We start from the raw sequence: 18,858 nt of genomic DNA, 5'->3' as shown, positions 1-18,858 counted from the left end.
CAACTAAGCCAACGAGGCGCCCTTATTTTTTTTTTTTTAATTTGGAAGTGTATTTATTTATTTTTGAGAGAGAGAGAGAGAGAGAGAGAGAGCGCACACACAAGCAGGGGAGGGACAAAGAAAAGGAAAGAGAGAATCCCAAGCAGACTCCGCACTGTCAGTGCAGAACCTGAAGCACGGCTCAAACTCATGAACCATGAGATCATGACCTGAGCTGAAATCAAGAGTCAGACATTTAACTGATTGAGCTACCCAGGTGTCCCAAAGTTTCTTTTTTAAAAAACCTTCCAGCTAATAAGTTTTTTTTTTAATGAATGATAGAATATCACCATTTTCAAACCCTATTGAATTATCAGACCTAGATATTAAGCTTTGATGGCAGTTGTTATCACACACACACACACACACACACACACACACACACACACAGACAACTAAACACTATATGCCTTTTGATGGCAGAAAATAACCCTATCTATGAGATATCCTTGCTATAAAAGTTGAACCTGAATCTGAGTAAACCTCTACTTATAGGAAACACAACAGACAAAGAAGCATGTTAAACATGACAACATGTACATAGCAATCAGCAAAAAAACAACCAGACTCTGGAAAACAAATCTGCAGTGTTTTAAACAGATGAATTATAAGAATGCAAGGGAGGGAAGCAAGACCAAGAGTGAGAGAAAGAGAGGTTATCACAGATTAAAATAAACTTAAAAGATATAACCTAATCACTATCTTGACCCTCATTTAGATCCTGATTCAAATTTAAAGTAAATATATACATATATATGTGTATATATATATATATATATATGTTTATGAATATTTGTCATTTGAATAGTAATTGACATTTTATGATGTTAAAAAGTATTAATTATTTTTAAGTGAGATAATTGTATTATAATTATGGTTTTTAATAGTATAGTCCTTACATTTTAGAGATACCTGAAATATTATGGATGAAAAATCACATATGAGGAGAAAAGTGAACTGGAGTAGAGATGAAACAAGTTACCAATAAGTTGAAAATTATCAAAGCTGAGAGATAAATTAAATTGTTCTGTGTACTTACTATATATGTTTGGAAGTTTTCCATAATTTTTAATTAATTGGATCAGTTGCATATTCATAGAAAAACATTTAAAAAAACTAAAATTTATATGGAACCATAAAGCAGGCCAAATAGCTAAACAACCTTAAGAAAGAAGAACAAAGTTGGAGACTTCATATTTCCTGATTTCAAAACATATTACAAAGCCACCATAATTAAAAGCAGTATGGTGCTGCCATAAGGACAGACAAATAGAACAACAATACAGAATAGAGGGCCCAGGGGTTGCCTGGGTGGCTCAGTCAGTTGACTGTCTGAGTTGGTTTCTGCTCAGGTCATGATCCTAGGATCATGGGATCAAGCCCTACATCAAGCTCCATGCTGAGTGTGGAGCCTGCTTGGGATTTTCTCTCTCTCCCTCTGTCCCTCTCCCCCACTCACACTGTCTCTCTCTCTCAAAAAAAAAAAAAAAAAAAAAAAAAAAAAAAAAAGATGGAACTTTATTCTACACCACACACACAAACTAATCAATTCAAAATATATTAATGCAATGAGTTCTAACCTTAAACTACAAAGCCTTAAACTATAAAACTCATAAAAGAAAATGTTAGGGATCTTCATGACATTGGTCTTGGCAATGATTTTTTTTTTCAATAAAACACCAAAAGCACAGGCAACAAAATAAAAAATAGATAAGTGGAATGACATCAAACTAAAAAGTTTCTGTACAGCAAAGGAAATATGCAACATAGAGAAAAGATCACCTATGAAAAGGAAGAAAAATATTTGCAAATTGTACATATGATAAGAGACTAATACCCAAAATATATGAGGTACTCCTATGACTCATTTGCAAACAAATAAACAAATAATCCCATTTTAAAATGGGCAAAGTTTTGAATAGAGTTTCTCCAAAGTGGTCAATAGGTATGTAAAAGATACTCACCATCACTAATCATCAGGGAAATCCAAATCAAAACTACAATGAGATATCACTACTCACCTGTTAGGACAACTAGTATTTAAAACAAAAAACAGTAAGTGTTGACAGAGTTGTGGAGGAATTGGAACTCTTGCACACTATTGGTGGGAATGTAGAATGACAGAGTCAATGTGGACAACAGTATGGAGGTTCCTCAAAAATTTAAAATAGGGGCACCTGGGTGGCTCAGTCAGTTAAGCATCTGACTCTTGACTTCGACTCAGGTCATGATCTCTTGGTTCATGAGTTTGAGCCCCACATTGGGTTCTGTCCTGACAGTGAGGAGCCTGCTTGGGATTCTCTCTCCCTCCCTCTCTCTGCCCCTCCCCTACACACACACACACACACTCTCTCTCTCTCTCTCAAAATAAATCAATAAACATTTTTTTTAATTAAAAATAAAACTACCATGTGATCCAGCAATCCCACTTCTGGGTATTTATCCACAAGAATTGAAATCAAGATCTCAAATAAATATATGCACTCCTATGTTCATTGCAGCACTATTCACAATAGTTAAGATTTGGAAACCACCTAAATGTCCTTCATCCAATAACTGGATAAAAATGTGGTATACATGTATAATGAAATGTTCAGCATTAAAGAAGAAAATCCTGCCATGTGCAACAATATGGATGAACTTTGAGGATGTTATGCTAAGTCACAGAAAGACAAATACTATATAATTCCACTTATATAAGGTATCTAAAATAGCCAAACTCTTAGAAGCAGAAAGGAGAAGGGTGGTTGCCAGAATCTTGGAGGAGAAAGAATGGGTAGTTGATGTTCAACAGGTATAAAGTTTCAGTTACACAAAATGAAAAGGTTCTAGAGATCTGCTGTACAATATTGTACAGTACACTTATAGTCTCGTTAAAAGGTGTGTGCTTGGCTGGCTCAGTTGGTAGAGCATGTGACTCTTGGTCTCAGGGATTATGAGTTCAGGCCCCATGTTGGAATTACTTAAAAATATAAAATCTTTAAACAAATTTTAGTGGGGCACCTGGCTGGCTCAGTTGTTCAAACATCTGACTTTTGAAAACGGCTCAGGTCATGATCTTACAGTTCAGTTCATGAGATCAAGCCCCACATTGAGCTCTGAGCTAACGGCCACAGAGCCTGCTTGGGATTTTCACTCTCCCTCTCTCTCTTTCCCCACACACTCTCTCTCAAAATAAATAAATAAACTTTACATAAATAAATTTTTGTTAAAAGGGTAGAACTCATTTTAAGTGTTCTTACCACAATTTTTTATTATTGAAATATAATTGACATACAGTATTATATTAGTTTCAGGTATATAACATATTGATTCAACAATTCTATACATTACTAATACTCACCACAAAAAGTGTAGTCACCATTTCTCACCATACAATGTTCTTAAAATATTATTGACTATGTTTTCTATACTGTAGTTTTCATATCCATGACTTATGTATTTTATAACTGGAAGTTTATACCCAAAATTGTTTTAATCCCCTTCATCTATTTTACCCATCCCCTTACCCACCTCCTCTCTGGCAACCACCAATTTGTCTTCTGTATTTGCGTCTGTTCATTTTTTGTTTGTTCGTTTGCTTGTTTTTTAGATTATAAGTGAAATCACATGGTATTTGTCTTTCTCTGTCTGACTTATTTCACTTAGCATAATGCCCTTTAGCTCCTGCCACGTTGTCACAAATGGCAAGATTTCATTCATTTCTATGGTTGTGTAATACTCCATTGTACATATACACCACATCTTCTTTATCCATTTATCTATCTATAGACACTTGGGTTGTTTCCATATCTTGGCTATTGTAAATAACACTGCAGTGAATATGGAGGTGCACATATCTTTTCAAATTACTATTTTCATTGGTTTTGAGAGTAAATATCCAACAGTGAACTTACTGGATAATATGGCATAACTATTTTTAATTTTTTGAATACCTTCATACTATTTTCTAGACTGGTTGTACCAATTTACATTCCTACCAACAGTACTGAAGACTTCTTTTTCTCCACATCCTTGCCAACACGTGTTATTTCTTAACTTTTGATACTAGTCATTTTTACTGGTGTGAGGTAATATCTCACTGTGACTTTGATTTTCATTTCCCTAATGGTTAGTGATATTGAGCATCTTTTCATATGTCTCTTGACCGTCTGTATGTCTTCTTTGGAAAAATGTCTATTCAGGTCCTCTGCCCATTTTTTTTATTGGATTCTTTAGAGTTTTTTAGTGTTGAGTTGTATAAGTCCTCTACATATTTTGGATATTAACACCTTATCAAACATATCACTGGCAAAAATCTCCCATTCACTAGGTTGCCTTTTTGTTTTGTTGATGGTTTCCTTTACTGCGTAAAAGCTTTTTATTTCAATGTAATCCCAATAGTTTATTTTTGCTTTTGTTTCCCTTGCCTGAGGAGACACATCCGTAAATATGTTGTTAAGGCCAATGTCCAAGAGATTACTGCCTATGTTTGCTTTTAGGAGTTTTATGGTTTTGAGTCTCACATTTAGGTCTTTAATCCATTTTGAGTTTATTTTTATGTATGGTATAAGAAAGTGGTCCAGTTTCATTGTTTTGCAAGTAGCTATCCAGTTTTCCCTACATGATTTATTGAAAAGACTGTCTTTTCCCCATTCTTGCTTCCTTTGCCCTTTCAAAAAAAAAAAAAAAAAAAAGCATTTCCAGTAAAGTCAACCTCTAGGGCTAATTTGGCTAATAGCATTTGACCATCAGAAGCAGGATCCCATGTATGTTGTGACTCTCTCGTCCCAGCACAAGTTTTCTATCATAGTAAGTGCTCAAAAATTAGATACCGAAAAGTGAAAGTACAATTAGGTCCATATTTTATGGATGCATTTCCACAATAACTTCTTTTTTTTCAATTTTCAGGGGAGAGAGTGATACTTTACTTATAAACATGACTGTGCAAAATTTTGTCATGTGAGAAATTTTGACATAGTTTGGCTTAAAAAGTGAATATATACCCATTACTTGTAACAAGAGTGAAAAAATAGCTCTATAATAAGAAGGAAGCAATTTCCAAATGATTATTTGACACAATTCTTCTGTAAGTAGCCTGTGTCTCACTAGAGGGAGCTCAGAACCCACAGATCAAGGGCAAGAGAAGCTAAATAAAATGTCATTTCATTTCAGGGGAAAAAGTCTGAGTAAATATGACACTGATTTCCAGAAGCCGATATTTTTCATATGCCAATTACTAACTTGGAGTTTTTAATTATATAACAGGTAAATAATACAAAGCCTCCTAATAATCAGTGGATTAATTTAACAACCTATTATTGTAAATAGGGTGTAGGGTGAAAAAGAGATCGGCATTATCCTTGCCCTCTTTGGAGAAAAACTCCTAGCATTCATGAAAAAGAGCAATTCTTGCTCTCTGGCTACTCCTTTCCTATCTCCATGTGTAAACACATGGGGCATCGTCCCCTTTAAAGTTGCAACTTCTTGGGTACACTTGGGGAAGGGGTCTTTCTCACAGCTGCACCAAAGTTAGTATGCTCAGCAACCTGTTTCTCCCCTGTCACCCACTACATCTCCTCTGACACTCTCACCTGAGAAACTAAAGAGCCACCAACCTTCCTCATGTCAAACGTGTTGCCACTACCCTGGCCTCAGCTGTCAAGTTCTTCATTCCCAGCAGCAGTGTTAACTCAAGACTGTGTGGAGACAATAAATTGTGGTTCATTCTCAAAGCTAATATCCTAGTGAAAGATTCTATTTCATCTGCCATCGTTAGGTATCTATTCTGATCCTGCTAGCCTTCTCCCAGGAGATGGACATAGCTACAGAAATCTGATTTGGGAAAGGGGGTGGATTTCTAGAGGAGAATTGGCTTACTGATAGGATATACCCTTAAAAAGCACTGCAATGTCTATTTTAACCATAACTCTACCCTCCAATCAATTTTAAAAATACAATCCTTATTATGACACTTTCCAGGCAAGAAGTGTTCTTTCTGTCTTTTGAGCAACTGGGGTTTCCATAGTCAGTAGAAAGAAGCTAGAGGTGCTATAGTCATCTGTGATGGTGAACTCCACACTTTTTTTTCCTTTAGTACTCATTCAGAAGTTTTAAAATTCCATTATCTCAGGGGCGCCTGGGTGGCTCGGTCAGTTAAGCGTCTGACTCTTGATTTCAGCTCAGACCATGATCTCACCATTGTGGGACCAAGCCCTGCATCGGGACTCTGCAATGACAGCACGGAGCCTGCTTGGGATTCAATCTCTCTCTCTCTCTCTCTCTCCCTTTCTCTCTGTCCTTCCCCACCCTCTGTCAATAAATAAATAATAAATCCATTATCTCATCACATTTTCAGGTATACATTTATAAGTTCTCATCATAAATTTTGACAGTTGCCAAGGATGTAATTTCTGGTGTATTGTACATTTTGGCACTTTTATTTTAAATGGATGTGTTCTATCATTCATTTAAATGTACCTAATGCAATCTAGGGGCGCCTGGATGGCTCAGTCAGTTAAGCATCTGACTTCGGCCCAGGTCATGATCCCACAGCTAATGAGTTCGAGCCCCGAGTGGGGCTCTGTGCTGACAGCTCAGAGCCTGGAGCCTGCTTAGGATTCTGTCTCCCTCTCTTTATGCCCCTCCCCCACTGGTGCTCAATCTCTCTCTGTCTCTCAAAAATAAATAAATGTTAAAAAAAAATAAAATAAAATAAAAAATGCAAGCCCTTTACACCATTGTTTTTCTCCTCCAATTCATATTCTTATGCCCTACAAAATTTTATCTAATAAAATATCATTTATGCTTAATTTTTTTAATTTTTAATTTTTTAGTGTTTTTTTTTTTTTAATGTTTATCCATCTTAGAGAGAGAGCCCACGCGTAATAGAGAGCAAGTGGGGCAGGGGCAGAGAGAGAGGGAAACAAAATCTGAAGCAGGGTCCAGGCTCAGAGCTGTAGCACAGAGCCGGATGCAGGGCTCAAACTCACCAACTGCAAGATCATGACCTGAGCCGATGTCAGATGTTTAACCAACTGAGTCACCCCAGGTGCCCCATATTTTTAAAATTTTTTAAATTTTATTTATTTTGTGTATGTATGTGTGTGTGTGTGTGTGAGAGAGAGAGAGAGAGAGAGAGAGAGAGAGACAGAAGCAGAGAGAGGAGAGAGGGAGTCCCAACCAGGCTTTGTGCTATCAGTGCAGAGCCCAATGCAGTGCTCAATCTCAGGAACCGTGAGATCATGACCTGGGCCGAAATCAAGAGTTGGATGTTTAACTGACTGAGCCACCCAGGTGCCCTTTGAAAGTCTCTTATTTATCAATGTATATTTCCCTATAAAAGTGTGTGTGGTGTGTATGTATACATTTTATATATGTATCTGTGTGGTGTGTATATTTTACATATATATATAATTTTTTGTGATGCAAAGCTCTAATTTTTTATCCTGGATTGAGTCATCATTCTAATTTTAATAATAAGAAAGTGAAAATCAACTTAACTGGAAGTCAAGACCATACTGTGACTGCAAATTTTCTTCTGAGTGACTGCCACTTTCTTGCTAATGACACTCCAACCCCAGATTCTTGTTCTGTTCCTCCCATTTCTTGAAAAAAGTTACTAAAGTACCCAGGTGCTGAACTCTCCCAGCTTTTTGACATTATGCAATCGAAATCTGACCCTGCTTCCCCGAGCTCTCAAAAATCTCCTAGCAGAAAGTCAGGCTCTGTGCTGACAGCTCAGAGCCTGGAGCCTGCTTCAGATTCTGTGTCTCCCTCTCTCTCTGCTCCTCCCTCACTCACACTCTTTCTCTCTCTCTCTCTCTCTCTCTCTCAAAAATAAATAAAACATTAAAAAAAAACTGCCAGCAGAAAGGGAAATAATTCACACAGAGAAAGACAAATATATAATTTCACTCATAAGTGGAATTTAAGAAACAAAACAAAGGAACATGGGGGCAAAAAGGGAGGAAACCCAGGAAACAGCCTCTTCACTATAGAGAAAAAATTGATGGTTGCCAGAGGGGAGAGGGTAGGGGAATGGGTTAAATAGGGTGATGGGGATTAAAGATGGTGCTTTTGATGAGCACTGGGTGTAAGTGATGAATCACTAAATTCTACACCTAAAACAAATAATACATTGTATGTTAAATAATTAGAATTTAAAAACTTGAAAAAAAAAGTTCCTACCACAAACTTAAATCTTTTAATAAGCCACACTCTACTCCCTCTTACAAAGAAATGCATGGTTTCTTTGGTCTGTATGTTCTTTTTCTGAGACAAGGTAAATAAACTTTATTTGACTTAGTGTCCTCCTGGTAGCTTTTGGCCAGTGGACTTCAACACACTTGAAAAACACACTATAAATACATCAAAACACATTACATTTTTTTGACAAAAGAACATTTTTGTTGGGAATGCATCCCATAATGACAAAGATGGTCTGCCCACACACATTAGTTCATGCATCCACAGACAGCTGTAACTTATTGCTACAATGGTATAGGGTTAATTGTTACATTATTATATTTTGATTTTATATTATACAGGCACTGAGAAAACCCTCCACATATGAAAGGGTATGTTTTCTCAATGCCTATCTATTCTTAGAACTCTTTCTGAACTCCATGCAAAAATCAGTGATTCGTAATTAAACATTATTTTGAGTAGTTGACAGCTCAAGTTGGCCCTCCACTTTTTAAAAAGTTTTTTGTTTGTTTGTTTTGTTTTGTTTTTGAGAGCCAGAGCACGTGTGCATGCACTCAAGCAGGGAAGGGGCAGAGAGAGGGAGACTGAATCCCAGACGGGCTCCATGCTATCAGGGCAGAGGCTGACACAGGGATTGATCCCACAAACCTGAGCCAAAATCAAGAATCTGCAGGTTACTTAACCAACTCAGCAATGCTGACGCTACTGGTCCTCCATTTTTGTTGAAAGTAAGCCATTGGAAACCTCTGACCTCCAGAATTGTTATGATGACTTCAGAGGTATTTTTTTTTTCTTATCCTACAATAAAATTTTACATGCTGCAAAGGCTTTTACATGTGGGGGTATGTACTGTAGTACATTTGGAATGGACAAAGAATCGTGTCTCTTCTTCATAAGAAGGGGAGGAAAGGCTACATTGGCAGAAGCTGCATGAATGTAGGGGTTCTCAGGCAGCTACGTACGGAGGGAGGTGAGCACCTGGAAATTTCTCTCTTAAAACAATCTTTTCCACAAGCCTCTTGGAAAGACTTCCTGAACTTTAAAGCATGGACTGAAAAGCCCAGCAAGAGAATTTAAATGAACTGAATGGTTATTTGCTTCAGATGGTATGATCAGAGGCATCCAATAAGAATGGGCTTTACCAAGGAGACCAACAACGCAGAGTCCCTGGTGAAGGCTTCCTCTCTCTCCCAAGAGCTAATGAATACAGTCCAAGTTTCCCACGGTTTTTGCCATCCCTCTTACAGCTGTGCATCTTTGTCAACATCACTCTCTGTTCTCAGATATTCTTTTTTCTTAAGGATCAAAGCATTTAACCAGGTTCTGTTGAAACCTTGCCACCTGAGAGCAATCGTTTGATATTTGCTCATTCGTGCACCTACCATTTATGTGTAGATTTTACTGTTTAGCTTTCAGAAGCAATCTCCCTACCACCCTCCCCACCCCATCCCCCACCCCCACACACTTCAGGTTTTTTGTTTAATTCTTGGTTGGAGAGAGAAGAGCAGATGCAGTTCCAGTCTAGGATGTGGGTATAGTGCCTGATTCCTAGATAGGGTTTGCACAAGGAGAGCCTGTGAGTGCTGCCCATCGTGGCGCTCACCGCGAGGAGGCTACGGGACTCTTTCAACCACGTAACACTACAGCACAGCCAAGCCTTGCAAAGAGAACGCTTTGCAAGGCCAGCCCAGGGAACCAGGGAAGCCCTGGGACCCGAACTCGAAAGAGCAAAAGAGGCAGAATACGCATGCGCAGGGCGAAGGCGGAGCGGACGGCGCGAGAAACGAGCGCGCGCACGCGGCGGCCAGGCCTTATCAGCGGGAGCGCGCACCAGCGTGGACGCCAGAGATCCCGCAGGCGGGTACCGGAAGAGACCGTGCGCCTCAGCCATGGCTCACAGGCCGAAGAGGACTTTCCGGCAGCGCCGAGCCCACTCCAGTGATAGCGATGACGCCGAGGAGCGGTCTGCTGAACCCGAGGCTCCGGGGGAGCAGGCGGCCCCGGGCCCTACAGAGGAAGGGCCGCCCAGTGGCGGGGGCCGCGCGGAGGTGACGGACTGGCGTGCTCGGGCCCGGGGCCCTCGCGGTCGTGGCCGAGTGTGGGCAAGTTCCCGGCGCGCCGCGGGGGCGGTTCCGCGCGCTGAAGGCTCCGACGTCCCAGGTGAGGCTGGGCTGCGGAGGAGCCGACGTGACGCCGGGCGAGGGGCGGGGCTGCGGGAAGAGGCCCTCGGGCTTCTCCGGTGGTTCCCGTGACCGCTCTAACTTACAGCAGTGCTGAATTCCGGCGACCTGGAGCCAGACTGCACGCTTCCCAGCACTCACTCGCCCGCTGCCCGCATCTCCAAGTCGGGCTCCTTGGGGCGACCACAAAGAATCCTTTGGGGTTTGTCGCTCGTGTGTGTTCGCACCGTCGGGTGAACTCTCCCCAGTTATAGGTTTAGTGCGGTACTTGCTGTTTACGAAGAACCTAATCGTCGTAGAATTAAAAAAAAAAAAAAAAAAAAAAAAACTTTCTGGTACTGTTAGGGGGAAGTTTCATGTACTTTTGGAAACGTCCCCAGTTAGCTTTCTAGAAAACACTTAACCAGAATAGTACATCAGAAGAATCTAGGTGACAGACTTGGCACGTTTCCTTTGCGTGTTGTATTTTTCATCAGTTATTTGCAGGAACGCAGATTACAACGACGGTGGATGTCACCAGGTAGCACAATGAATTGAAGACGCCGTAGACTGTACCAATAATGGCGGGAACTACAGTGCAGTAGTTTTGAAGTACCTTTGCGTTTTTAAATCTAGAATTTAAGCAGCATGAAGATGTTTACATAAAATGTGTTCCAGTTAGAATTGGAGCTTAATAAGAATGCAGTTTTCAGTTAGTTTTGAGGTTAAAAAATTGTCTCTCCCACATAACTAATTTTACAAAAAAATAGTGACATTGTTTTCCATTTGCAAATCTTGATACTTCTGCGTTCAGTCTTGTGGTAGGTTGTTTCATTTGAAATATGAAAAGAAAACCGCAGGTACAGGGTGTAATAGGAATACTTAATAGCCTTTTAGATGATTGAGGGTGTTCTGCTTTGGTGTTACAACAAAGGTCAACAAACAGTACTTTCTTAAAGGTCAGTTTGCAACAAGCAGCTGAAACAGTTATCTGTCAGGTTTTTTTCCCCAGTCTGTTGCATTAAAATCCACTGGTCTGTTTTGCACTTGAATGGAACTTTTGCCCATGCATGATTGGTTACATCATGCACGGACTATGGAAAGCATTGGTTCACAGAGTTTGCAAAAGTTGGTACATTTTATGATACAGTATCTCCCCCAAAATCTGTTACTGTTACTGTGTTACTGCTGTGTTACTGCTAATCATCAGTCTTTAAGTATTGCAAAGATGCTCACGGTGCAGGATATGTTTTCCAAAATTCCAGTTTTCACTTGAAATCTCTAATTCTGGAAGTGATAGGCACAGCTTTACTCATTTCTGAGACAGTTTGTCAGGTGTACATGTAGAAATAACTAGAATTTGTCATTCTTTCAAGTAAAATGGTGTTGCTCCTTGAAGACCGTGACTAGTTCACCTTGCATCTGCTCACACAGTGCTTTTCAGTGAGGCAACCATTGTGTTTCAGCGTGACCCGGAAGTGCTTTATACACACTTCCATTTTGTTCCACAGAATATTTAAAAGATGTGGACTCAAAGGTCACGATTTAATAAAGTTAGTGACTTTTAACTGCTGCATTGAGGATGGTAAGTGCAACTGGATTTTTTTTTTCCTGGCAATGCATGGTGGTGAAGAATACAATGGCTGCTACTACACATTGCTGTCACTGTCTTGATTTATACTAAGAAGCCAAGAGTTTTACCCGCCTCTGCTCTTGCTTCATTATATAAATAGCATCAGATTAAAATGGGCAAATAACATGCTAATATTGTGATGAGAGTAGTTTTGAACTCACAGACCCTCTGAAAGGGTCCTAGGGACTTCCAGAGGTTGATGGACCATGCTCCGAGAACCACTGCTCTGGTGTTCATCCACTTTGGGAACAGGTAGGGGTTGTCATAAATAGTAGCAAAGAAAGAGGGAATCTGTACTTGTATTCCTTTGTCTTCTAAGTTTTGATCTTCAGATTTTTTTTTTTTTTTTTTTTTTTTTTTTTAACTCTACCTAGGTCTGTTAATTGCGGGACATTTTTAAGATAAAGAGTACTGGGGCGCCTGGGTGGCTCAGTTGGTTGAGCGTCCGACTTGGGCTCGGGTCATGATCTCACAGTTCATGGGTTCGAGCCCAGCATCCGGCTCTGTACTGACAGCTCAGAGCCCAGAGCCTGCTTCCGATTCTGTGTCTCCCTCTCTCTCTGCCCCTCCCCCACTCACATTCTGTCTCTCTCTCCTTCAAAAATAAACATTAAAAAAATTTTAAAAAAAAGATAAAGAGTACTATGTATGTAGTCTTTAAGTTTTAAAATTCATAAAAAAATACAAAATAATTGTAAACTGACAAGCCCTTTCTTGTCAATAATACCATGAATTCCTTCACATTTTGTTCATTCAGTTCTCACAACACCCTTATGGGTGTTATCTCTTAATGTTATCTTTGTTCAATAGACTATTTGGCAGACTGTCCTTCCCAAAATCACAGAGTAGAAGCAAAGAGATTCGTGATTTGAGACCACAGTGCTCATTACAGGACTGCTTGCCACCAGCCATTGAAGTATGGTATAAAGAGAGTCTAAATTCCAGAGTTGAGTGAAATTAGATTGAAAGCCCTCTTCTCCACTTAGTAACTTTGTGACACTGGACATGTTACTTAGCCTCTCTAGTCCCTAATGTCCTCATCAATAATAGCAGGCATTTACTTTACGGAATTGTGAAATTCTACAATTGTGTGAAATAGACCTTGTAAAGCAGATTTCAGTGCCTACCATATAGTAAGTGTACATTAGGTTTTTTTCAACTTCACCACCATTATTTTTCTTTCTTGTTTAAATGTGCCTTCACTTTTTGTTGCCTTTTTTTTCTGTATGGTTTCCTTTTCTCATTGCATATTTTAAGAGAATATTTTATTACATAAGTAGATTGTATAAATAGGGTAAGTCTGTACATGTATTAGATCATCCATTGGTTTCAGAAACAATGGAAATGGAGAAAGATCTGTACATTGCTTCAAATACATGGAGGAAAATTAAAACACTGTACTGTGTATATGCTATGTGTTGTGTAGAATTTAGGTTATTGATTACACTATCTTGACTCTTTGTTATATTCAAAAAATGTCCTGTTAGAATCCAGAATGGTTGATCTTTCAACGGATGAAGAGAGTGAAACACATCATTCCCCAGAAAGTAAAGATGATCACAGTTCATCATCCAACAGCTCTAGCTCTCTGGAAGAGGAATTTTCGTCAATAGGTTGGTAAATATTGTGATTTTGGTTAACTTTATTTCTAATAGTATTTTCTATACCAGTGGTTCTTATTATTGGTAACACAACCAACTCTAGTGAAGCATGAGGCAAGTACATCATTACTAATGATTGTCTAAGTGCCAGATTTGACTGCTCTTTTCCATTACATGACACGCCCAAGGTCAGACTGCTTGTAAAAGGCAGAGCCAGGATTCAGACCCAGGCAGTCTGCCCCAGAACCTGTGTTCTTAACCAGTGTGCTACACTTGGTGATTAATGCCAATGTCTGAAGGGTGGTAAGAATTTGTTAGGATGTTTGGGGTACAGGACATAGCAAATGTAAAACTCTAGGGAAGACAACATAGCATATGCAGAGAACTAAAAATAGTTGTTGGAATGAAAATATTTGGTTGGAGCGTAAGATAGAGGAACAACAAAAAATGCAGAGAGACAAATTGGAGTCAGATAATACAGGATTTGGGGGAACTACTGAAAATTTTATGCAAATAAATGGCATGACCATCTTTGTCTTTTAGAAAGATCAGTCCAGTTTAGGGCTTGGTAAATTACCACTTGTGAACCAAATATGATCCATCACCTGCTTTTGCAAATAAGTGTCTGTGGCTGCTTTTGCTCTACAGCGACAGAGTTTAGAAGCTGTACCAGAGACTTGATGGCTCACAGAGCTGAAAATATTTTTCTGGCTTATTACTCAAGCGTAAGGATTTGTAACTTGTTTTGTGCTGTGGACTCTTGTCAGTCTCATAAAGTCTGGGACCCCTTCTGAGAAAATAAAATTATGTAGTTTTATAAAAGAAATAAATTAACTTAAAATGTAATTGTTTAAATGCATTTTTTTTTATTTTACACATTTTTTTGTAACATTTATTTATTTTTGAGAGACAGAGAGAGACAGAGCATGAGCTGGGGAGGGGCAGAGAGAGAGGGAGACACAGAATGCAAAACAGGCTCCAGGCTCTGAGCCATCAGATCATGACCTGAGCTGAAGTCGGACGCTCAAACAGACTGAGCCACCCAGGCGCCCCTAAATGCGTTTTTAAACACTTGCAATGTAGTAATAACTGCTTTATCAACATTAAATAACAAACAGTGGCTCTTGTAATTTTTTTTTTCTTATACAAGTTCACAAGGTACAGAAGTGCTTAATGATGAAACCAGTATTAAGAATTGAAACCTAGTAGATAGGTGAAGCCTTGTCTAGATTCTAGATAGAGGGCTGTCCAATAAAACTTTCTTTGGGGCGCCTGGGTGGCGCAGTCGGTTAAGCGTCCGACTTCAGCCAGGTCATGATCTCGCGGTCCGTGAGTTCGAGCCCCGCGTCGGGCTCTGGGCTGATGGCTCAGAGCCTGGAGCCTGTTTCCGATTCTGTGTCTCCCTCTCTCTCTGCTCCTCCCCCGTTCATGCTCTGTCTCTCTCTGTCCCCCCAAAAATAAATAAACGTTGAAAAAAAATTTAAAAAAAAAAAAAAAAAAAACTTTCTTTGATGATGAAAACGGTCTGTATCTTCATTGTCTAGTACATTAGCCGCTAGCCACATAGAGCTGTGGAGCTCTTGAAATGTGGCTGATGCAACTAAGGAACTGGATTTTGAATTTGGATAAATTTAAATGGTCACAGTACTGCTATAGAAGATGGTAGATTAGGCCTTTTAAGCCAGTGGTTATAAAGTGTTGGTAGCAATGTCCACCTAAGGACAGAAGACAGTGTTTGCAAATGTGTGGGATAGTTTTTAATCATCATTGTGACTGAGGTATTGTTGGCCTGTAGTGCCCTAGAGACAAGAAATGATAAGTGTCTCCCAGAGTACAGGACAGTACAGCACAGAGAGGAATTTTCCGTTCTGAAATGTGCATTTCAGAAACACTGAATGTTGAAAACTTGTTCTGTGAGGGATACATTTTTTTTTTTCTTCTGGAGAAAACATGAAGGCATGGGAGAAGTTTGGAGATTGGTACATGGACCAAGGAGTGCATTTATTTTTTTGTTCAGACAGTGGAATTATTAGAATGATCCAGTAGTGAAATATCTGCCTTGATATTGTTGCAGATACAGTGTGTTACTCATGGAGCATGATCTCAATCTCTCCTCCTTAGATAAGATGATATATGTGAAAATTATTTAACTTATAAATCTGCATGTTGTTATTATACAGCAGTATGCTAACTTTATTAATTCATTCCATGTCTGGCCAGCATCTGCTCTGTGGGAACCTTTGAGGTAGATGTTGGTGCCTAGACAAGAGAGGATAATACTCTTGAAGTTTTACTTCTTTATTGTAGCTTGAGAGAGGATTAGCTTTATGTACAACTAGTATCTCACTGCTGAGTCCATTCTTGTGACTTATTAAACCCCGCCAAGTCATTTGCAAACATCATTTCCACTTCAAGTATTTCTGTTTTTGTATTCATACACTTGAGTATTTGAACCTGAGTATATCATCTTAACCCTGATTTTACAATAAGTTTCCCAGAGGGCTGTAAAAATACACTGTTGCTCAGCTCCACCTCAGATCAACTGAATCTGAATCTCTGGGATGGGGAGCTTGGGTGCCAGTAGATTATCAAGATCCCCAGGTGATACTAATGTGTAACCAGCATCAAGAAATGCTATATAGCCTGTTGTGAAGGTTTTGAGTCTTAATTCTGTTTTAGGTTATATTAGCTGTCCCTCCCAGCTTTAAAGACATGTCTTTTTATCTTCATATCACATTAAGATCATTAAAACAGGGGCAGTGCAGACAAGACAAAATACAGAGGCCCTGTAGCTGATGACTACAGTGCTTCATGATCACCTTTTTTTTTTTTTTTTAGTAATTATTCAGCCACTTAAGAATCCAGTGCAATATGTAATTTTCCCCACGTATTTTAACATTATCCACAAGGAAACTATTAAATGCTTTGGGAGGATGGAGAAACATCTGACCTGCATCATTTCCCTGATCTTAAATTAGTACTAGTCTGTAAAAAGTAAATCACTTGATTTGATATTCCTTGTTCTTTTTTTTTTTTTTTTTTTTTTTTTTTTCAACGTTTATTTATCTCTGGGACAGAGAGAGACAGAGCATGAACGGGGGAGGGGCAGAGAGAGAGGGAGACACAGAATCGGAAACAGGCTCCAGGCTCTGAGCCATCAGCCCAGAGCCCGACGCGGGGCTCGAACTCCCGGACCGCGAGATCGTGACCTGGCTGAAGTCGGACGCTTAACCGACTGCGCCACCCAGGCGCCCCATGATATTCCTTGTTCTTAATGAACATACTGATTTTTAGTGATCACCACTTATCATTTCATAATTCAAGCACTTTTTGTTTTCCTTAGACCAGTGTCAAGCATTTTGGTCAGTAATTTCTGAATTGTCTCTTTTTTTCTGTTTCAGAAGTTGGAGCGTTTTCACGTCTCCAGGCACATGACCTTTTCTATTTATTTCTCAAAGAATTTGGATCATGGGTGCCTCGGTGGCTCAGTCAATTAAACATCTGACTTCAGCTCAGGTCATGAACTTGCAGTTCATGGGTTCAAGCCCTACATCAGGCTCTGTGCTGACAGCTCAAAGCCTGGAGCCTGCTTTGCACTCTGTGTCTTGCTCGCTCTCTGCCCCTTCCCCGCTCATGCTCTGGGTCTCTTTCCCTTTCTCTCAAAAGTAAACATTAAGAAAAAAAAACTTAAAAAAAAAAAAAAAGAATCTGGATCAGTTTGTGGTAAAGTTTAGAACATTTTACTTGAGCCTTGGTGGCTTGACATCCCTAATTAACATTTTGAAGTGCTTCAAATAGTGAAAATTTCTTTTCCCATTTTGTTTACCTTAGTATTTTGCTTAAGAAACTGTTCTTTTTCCAGAAAGTTAAGATAAATTTCAGCTTAGATCATGCATGAAGAAACTTGTTTTAAGTTGGAAGAGTCCACATTAATGTGGTTTATACTCTATAAAATAACTAAAACTAGGGGCGCCTGGGTGGCTCAGTTGGTTAAGCATCGGACTTCGGCTCAGGTCATGATCTCACAGTTCGTGAGTCTGAGTCCCACATCTGTGCTGTCAACACAGAGCTTGCTTTGGATCCTCTGTCTCTCTCTCTCTACTCCACCCATGCTCTCACTCTCTCAAAAGTAAACATGAAAACAAAAATAGACTAAAGCAAGGCTCTATTAAAAGTTGTCACTTAAATATTCTTCAATGAACCTGATTATTTTCTTTACACTTTTTCACTTATTCATGTGGAAATCACCACAGGACCTTAGAGACTGAGTTGGCTGTGTGGTTTTAGTTTCTTTCTCACTCCCTATATGCTTGGATGGTCTGGGGTAGGGCAGGGCATAATTACAGCTTCCGTCTTTGTGAGTCTTAACTGGCCTCTCCCCCATCATTCTCACGTCTACAGTTCTCATTGACTCAGCAACTCCATGTTCAGCTCTCCACATCCCTACTCCCCTCACAATCTCAGAGCTTCTGGAAGTGAGAAATACCCCTCAACAAAAAGTCAGCAACAACATCTGATGAATAAGAGAGCTCAAAGATAAAATGAAGTGGTATCAGTATATTTTCTGAAACTTCTAGACTTGGTTAATTTTCTGATTTACATTTAATCTCTATAAAAAATAATTTTCTTTCATAATGGATGTAAGTTTTGAGCTGTGTAGTTACATTCTATCAGAATAGTAAAAAAATTAGAAAAATATGCCTTTTTATTTTATTTAAATACAGGGAATATGTATTTTTGTTGGTACTTGGTTTTCAGTGTTTCCTTCTTTGTTTCTTTCAGTAAATATCCCTGATGCAGCTTTTATTCAGGCAGCCCGCAGGAAACGTGAATTGGCCAGGACCCAAGATGACTATATTTCTTTGGATGTAAAACATACCTCTATCATCACTGGGATGAAGAAAAACAGTGATGAAGATCCTGAGAGTGAGCCTGATGACCATGAAAAGAGAATACCGTTTACCCCAAAGCCTCAAACACTTAGACAAAGGATGGCTGATGAAACAAGTACATACTTAATTTATTTACAATATGTGAACATTAAGGGATTTTTCGCTGGAATATACTATCATGATCAAATCTCCATAAAAACTTAATGTAATGTCTCATATTTTAAAAGTTGTTAGAAGTTGGTTTTTATTTAATACCAATTTGGTCAATGACATCATAGTCTATAAAAGATAAATCTATTAAAATACTATTACCAAACATAACGTGTAATAATATTTAATATTGTCTG

The 18,858-nt window shown here is 39.1% G+C and overlaps 1 protein-coding gene across 9 annotated transcripts in view; it reads left to right on the top strand.

Annotated features, from left to right (window-relative positions):
* The first annotated feature begins 10,037 nt into the window (after positions 1-10,037).
* Positions 10,038-18,858, top strand: part of GCFC2 (GC-rich sequence DNA-binding factor 2) — a 56,960-nt gene continuing 48,139 nt past the window's right edge. For 8 of the 9 annotated variants that reach the window (XR_006703561.1, XR_006703559.1, XR_006703558.1 and 5 more), the window contains exons 1-3: positions 10,039-10,386; positions 13,506-13,631; positions 18,402-18,626. Coding sequence is in view for 5 of the 9 variants with exons in the window: in XM_045446632.1 (XP_045302588.1) it covers positions 10,116-10,386; positions 13,506-13,631; positions 18,402-18,626 (622 nt within the window). In the remaining 4 variants the exon portion in view is untranslated. Of the gene's footprint in view, positions 10,387-13,505; positions 13,632-18,401; positions 18,627-18,858 lie in introns of all 9 variants that reach the window. The other variant, XM_045446633.1, reaches the window with a different exon arrangement.

This window comes from Leopardus geoffroyi, chromosome A3, assembly GCF_018350155.1.
Source record: "Leopardus geoffroyi isolate Oge1 chromosome A3, O.geoffroyi_Oge1_pat1.0, whole genome shotgun sequence".
Classification (NCBI taxonomy): domain Eukaryota; kingdom Metazoa; phylum Chordata; class Mammalia; order Carnivora; family Felidae; genus Leopardus; species Leopardus geoffroyi.
Note: the sequence above shows the minus strand (reverse complement) of the source record. Positions and strands in the feature narration are given on the sequence as shown.